General features: G+C 45.2%; 3 protein-coding genes across 9 annotated transcripts in view; 1 reads left to right on the plus strand and 2 right to left on the minus strand.

The window, feature by feature from the left end:
- The window catches only part of LOC1274463 (dedicator of cytokinesis protein 2), a 33,984-nt gene extending 33,320 nt beyond the window's left edge, over nt 1-664 (minus strand). For 5 of the 7 annotated variants that reach the window (XR_009764936.1, XR_009764935.1, XM_061645929.1 and 2 more), the window contains exon 1: nt 54-664. Coding sequence is in view for 5 of the 7 variants with exons in the window: in XM_061645929.1 (XP_061501913.1) it covers nt 54-96 (43 nt within the window). In the remaining 2 variants the exon portion in view is untranslated. The remainder of the gene's footprint in view (nt 1-53) is intronic. The other 2 variants (XM_061645930.1, XM_061645928.1) reach the window with 1 other exon arrangement.
- Nucleotides 665-2,109: 1,445 nt separating this feature from the next.
- LOC11175850 (putative peptidyl-prolyl cis-trans isomerase dodo) lies at nt 2,110-3,654 on the plus strand. Its single transcript, XM_003436737.2, has 3 exons — nt 2,110-2,433; nt 2,496-2,578; nt 2,662-3,654. The coding sequence occupies exons 1-3, from the start codon at nt 2,373-2,375 to the stop codon at nt 3,001-3,003; spliced, it is 486 nt and encodes a 161-aa protein (XP_003436785.2). The 5' UTR covers nt 2,110-2,372; the 3' UTR covers nt 3,004-3,654.
- On the minus strand, nt 3,103-5,574 carry LOC1274465 (protein penguin). The gene is made up of 3 exons (XM_313594.5): nt 3,926-5,574; nt 3,640-3,848; nt 3,103-3,522 (listed from the first exon to the last, which is right to left on the minus strand). Exons 1-3 carry the CDS (start codon nt 5,412-5,414, stop codon nt 3,172-3,174), a joined length of 2,049 nt encoding a protein of 682 aa, XP_313594.5. The 5' UTR covers nt 5,415-5,574; the 3' UTR covers nt 3,103-3,171.
- Nucleotides 5,575-5,824: the final 250 nt, after the last annotated feature.

Raw genomic sequence — 5,824 nt, forward strand, 5'->3', positions numbered from 1 at the left:
TGAAAATGATCAAATTGTTCCAAAACAATTTATAAATTGCTAAATCAACCTACCGACAGCAAGCAGCGCTGAAGGAACACGACTCCAAACCGTCATCTTGGTGATGGTGTTTGATATTCCCGGCAAACAGGCTTGTAACGTTGAGAAAATGTATCGAATATTGCTTCTCCTTTCCTTTTCACAAGTCACATTCCACTCTTCGCACTGTGCATTTCATATGCATTTGTGTATTTTTGCCTTTCGTTATCACACTGCACTTTTTCTTTTGCTAATATTTTCTTTGTGCACCTTTTTACATTGTTTTATCATTGGGTGAACAAATTAGAACGATGCAATTTCGTTCATACACACACACACAGACGCACCAGCATTTAAAAAACTCAACTACACACGCCTACACATTCTTAATCACATCTTTTCATGAAACAACACCCCGCAGCACTTAAGACAAGGAACAATAGTGGCACTGCAAACAAGCTTGTTTATCATCATACACACACACAATGAAACCACGCAGGGGAACACTCGCGGGCAACAGAAACTTGGAGGGGGAAAACAACCTGGCCTCCCGCAGCACTAACCAGGGAGGAGACTTTACGGACAGAGCAAACGTACGCCCGCTCGCGACGAAATGGCAATCAGCTTTGACATTTGAATCGTTTCTCTCGTTTGATGAGGGCGGCAGATGTTTGATAGCGACCAAAACCCAATGGACAAAAAAAGAGTAGCTCACTTGCAGCTATTTGAGCTACTTTCGTTATTGGCACAATCTGTTGGACCAATGCCATCCCAAGCACATGAGTTGAAATGTGCAAGCGGGAGTGGTTTGGAAAATAAAGCAATACATTTTTTTGTTCTAGTTCCCTGCATCTTTGCATCTGATTAATTACAGAACAAATTCGTCACAAGTTTAGCTCATTTAAGAGCAGAACTGCAACCTCTTCACCCAGTTAGCCCAATCGCTACAGATTCAGCTTAAACGACTGTAAAATCAAATATCCATAGAAAAAAAAACGAAAGCTTAATTGGTTTCCTCAATAGATGGCGTTTTATAACTCATCGATATATTGCTGTCCTTTTCTTGCAATGTGTTTTGCCTAGTTACATCTAATCATGGCCTACATACCCTTCTAACATTCAGAGCAAAAATCTATACGAATAATGGTCTGACACAGAAACTCGGGTATCGACACCATAAGTCGTTTGCCGTCTGCTAAACAAAGTCTTTCTATATTCCGTTTAGGTTGAGAGCTTGAGTCGTTTAGAACCCGTTTAGTGGTCGTTTTGTGGATTGGGGGCACTTGGGATAACTTCAATGCGAAACCATACACCAGTACAGAAGGAAGGAGGAAGCTCTCAAAACAAGGAAAGCGTGCTCCACTGGTTGGATATCCCACCGACAGATGGCGCCACTAGCGTTTTTGCTATTTTCATGATGCATGAGTCGTTCACCGTCTGCTAGACGAAGTCTTTCTATGTTCCGTTTAGGTCCGAATGAATCCGTTGAATGGTCGTTTTGTGGATTTGTGGCACTTGAGTACAGGTATTCCCCGATATACGCCATACTCGATATACGTGATTTCGCTGTTAAATTTGACAGTTCTTTGAGCAAATTGTACTAATTTGACACATCGAATGTCAAATGCGAAATAAATTCCTTTTTGCTCGAATTTGAAAAACCATTTCAAAAGTTATATAATTGTAATCTTCAGTTAAAATTAGATCATATAACTGATTTAGTGGCTAAAACCTACCACGTCAAGCAAGATTATAGGAAAATTAGCTATAATTTAACTGAATACCTCAAAATTCGACTTAAGCTAATATTCGAGTTATGCTTTTCCTTCGGTCCGCAATAATAGCGTATATAGGGGGATACCTGTAGTCAGTCCTACATGTTCCTACACGTTCCTTTCAGGGCTTGAACCCATGGTGGCAATGTTGTTAAGTCATACGAGTTGACGACTATACCACCAGACCGGCCCTGGTATTTATCTTACTTAAAAAATAAACTGGATAATTTGACTGTTCCGCAAAATGCCGAAATTTTGCGCGAGGCAAGTAGCTCAGTTTACAAAATTGAGCTACGTTTAGAATGGCTCGAGCGACGATGTCGATCTTCCTCCCTTCGGTATTGAAATATCCGCGTTTGTTCATCGGGACTATTGGCATCAGACTTGTCAAAATTGTTGTTGCAGCTGCACGCATCCTTAGCAGGAAGCTGGAAAACTTTGGAAAATTACCGCATTATCACATAAATAACTTTCCACCGACAGCCCTAAACAACACGCGACTCATTCCAACGCGTCAGTTTGTGCAAATTTGTTTATCTGTGCTCTGAAAGTCACCAGTTCAATTTCCCCGGTGTAAAGATGTCCGATGGTCAAGAAACAGTCCCAGAAGGATGGGAAAAGCGTACCAGCCGTTCCACAGGTAAGCAACAGAGCGAAACCCAACAAATCATGCACATCACTGTATTACATTATTTTCCACAGGCATGACTTACTACCTTAATGTTTACACTAAAGAGTCCCAGTGGGATCCCCCCACAGCTCCCGCAGAACCGGCTAATACGAATGTAAGTGCACAGATCGTTGTTTCTTGAATGCCTGGCACAGTTTCTACAATATCTGACACGTTTTCCTTCGACCAACACGACAGGAACCACATGAGGTGCAGTGTGCACATTTGCTCGTGAAGCATAACAAATCCCGCCGGCCGAGCTCGTGGAGGGAGGAGAACATTACGCGCAGCAAGGAGGAAGCGTTAGAAATCCTCGAGTCCTACCGCAAGAAAATTCAGTCCAATGAAGCCACACTACAGGAGCTGGCGCAGCGGTATTCGGACTGCAGTTCGGCTAAGCGCGGAGGCGATTTGGGCATGTTTAAGCGTGGCATGATGCAGAAACCGTTCGAAGATGCTGCATTCGCGCTGAAAGTGGGAGATATGTCCGACATTGTGGATACGGATTCGGGCGTTCATTTGATTCTTCGGTTAAAATAGACATTGATTTTGCTTTTCTTTGTTTCATTATGCTTAAACCGCACACGATGATTTTCAATGGAGCAAAACAACACAAAACAAACCAAGAACATACATCTATTCAGTTAGTCCTCATTGATATATTTGTTTCTGCATTTCGTTTTAAGCTGTGTCGGGTTTCGCACACTTCTACAGCTTGAGCTTCTCCGCCAGTAGTTTACCGCCCGTATGCTTCTGTGATTTTAGTTCCTTTTTCATCGGCACCACTTTCTTTCTCAACATTTGCTGCACTTCTTCGGTTGAATTTTCGAATATAAGCAACAGCAGAAATGAGGGCCGATTTTGGGTGATCCACGCGGACAGCTGCTCGACGGCCAGTTCCTCCACGATTGCGAGACCGAACTGTGAAACATCGTCACCGGCAAGCTGTCGCTTCTCCTGATCTAGTTTGATAATTTTCTTCAGCGCAATATGTATGCCGGCATGTTCGATACCGTTTATGAGGGGATTAGCGGCCAACTGCTTCTCGCGAGCCGCTGCCTGCAAAACGAGAGAAAAAAACCATCAGCATCAACGTAAGAATATTGTGAATCTGTTATGGAGCACGTTTACGTAAAAGTTTAACCAGAAAAGCAATAAAATGAAACCACAACTTACTTTTTCCTCCTCGAATGGGCTCTTTTTAAATTTCTTTATCTTGCGTTCTACGCCAGCGTTCGGTTTAAGGTTTTCCTTCGGTTTTTTGTCCACCTCGATCGAAAGAATTGACCCATCGAGATTGATTTCATGCTCGTGCACCTTCCAATCGGGATCGCAAACAACCTTCGCCAGAGCTCGATGCAGTCGACCCAACTCCTCTCCCTGGTCTGTGGAGTAAACCGGGTTTAGATGGTTAGAAAAACATGCTTCAATTAAGCTGCACACCAGATGCACTTCGACTTACAGTTCTTTAGTATGGCTGCTGTCAGGAGCGCTGTATGACCACCTCGCAGCCAAAAGCTGGCGTTGCTTTCCAGCTGCTTGCAGAAGGCTTCCTTGGCGACAGCAAACACCTCCTTGCGACGAATGTCTTTATCTTTCTTGCTGTACTCCAGATACCCGTTCAGCAGATCGATCTGGGTCGGGTGTAGCAAATCCTTGTCGTCCGGAGAGAAAATCCATCCAACCACCTTGCGCCCCCATTCGCCACTTCCAACGATCGTCTCTATCTGTTCCAGGATGGGGCTGATGACCTGCTTGCCCAGCGTAACCGTATCGTCGTAGCAGTTTAGTACACACATGACCAACCGGTGGCCATGCTCATGAATCGACAGTTTCTCGACGTACGGCTTCATCGCTCTCAGGGCGGATCGACGATCCTTCACGACTGAGTGCAGGAAGCAGTATATCGCTGCACCGGTTCCGTCCCGTGTGCTTGAAATCGATGCCAACAGCGGTAGGTACAGTTCGATCACCTCCGAACGTTCCGTCGTGCCGGCTTCCTCGAGGAACTCGGCCAACAGCGCATGGAGCAAGCTGTTGTCCGTGAGCCGCTTGTTGGCAGCCTGCACCAAGTGGTCCTTAACCGTGCTCAGCACGCTCGACTTCATGTACGCGTTTGTCGTCCAGCAGTCCTTCATCGTCTGCACCGTACGATCCTTGTCCAGTTTGTACAGTTCCGAGTAGAATGGTTGCCGCATGAAGGATCGCTGTTCGTTCGTAGCGTACTCGTTGTACGCAGCGTCTACGATCGAGCTGGAAAACGTGTGATTCACCAACTTCACGACGTCCTTAATGATCTCGTTCACAACACGCGCGCACAGCTGCTTCGAACCGTGCTTGAAAAGACTGGTAACGCAATGGTGGCCATACTTTGACGTTGCCAGCACGGCCACGGACGGCAGCAGACTGGTCGCAATCTGGTCCCTGATCTCATCCGATGCATTCTTGATCATGCACTGGAGCACACGGGCCGTATCGTGTGAGGTGGCTACCTTGGCGTAAGCGTCCTCCTTCCCTAGCAGCTCGTGTAGCTTTTGCACCAGCTCTTCCTTCCCTTCGGCCGTCTTGCGCTTTAGCTTCTCGTATATTTTCTTCGCACTTACGCTCAGCTCGTACAGTTCCTTCGATTTGTTCTGCCGCCGCTGCTGGCGAAGCTCCTTCTGTTTCGCCTTTAATCCATTCCAGTACTCCTTCTTCGATTCGGGCGTGTTGGGGACGAACGTTTTATATTCCCCATTTTCGAATGGCTTGCCACCGGGGCTGGTTTTCTTCTGAAAATTGCCGGCCGTTTTACCGACACTCGACTTTACGACGCCATCCTTTTTCTGTACTTTTGCCTTCGTTTTGTCGCCGGCCGGCTTGCTGCCTGGTTCCTTTTTCATTTTTTTCACCGGTTTCTCCGAGCCACCAGTTTCTGATGAGGAAACTGAACGTTTCTTCGTTTGAATCATTGCGTTACGGAAAGGAAAGGTTTTAATGTATCCAACTAAACTTTACAATTGCAGCTACAATGCGGTCCCGAGCAGTTACAATCAACAAAAACACGTTTTCTTGTGGCTGCGCATGATGACAGAACAATGACAGAGCCGAGCAGATTTTTATGTCAAGTTTGCTTTAGATCAGTTTCAGAAATGACAGCTCCTCTCTAAATGATGTTATTTGATTTATTGCGATATTTTCAGTATGCATGATAAATAGGAGAAGCACTTATTATTGCATGATTATTCTACGATTTCTTTAGAGACTTTGTTCGCATTTCGGCTAAATATAAAAACATAGACCTGCTTCTCTCATGCCATCCGCCATCATACCATTACAATGGAACAACCTCCCGTTAAACGAAACGTCAAATTTGCTTGTT

Source organism: Anopheles gambiae, chromosome 2 (genome assembly GCF_943734735.2).
Source record: "Anopheles gambiae chromosome 2, idAnoGambNW_F1_1, whole genome shotgun sequence".
In the NCBI taxonomy this organism is placed as follows: Eukaryota; Metazoa; Arthropoda; class Insecta; order Diptera; family Culicidae; genus Anopheles; species Anopheles gambiae.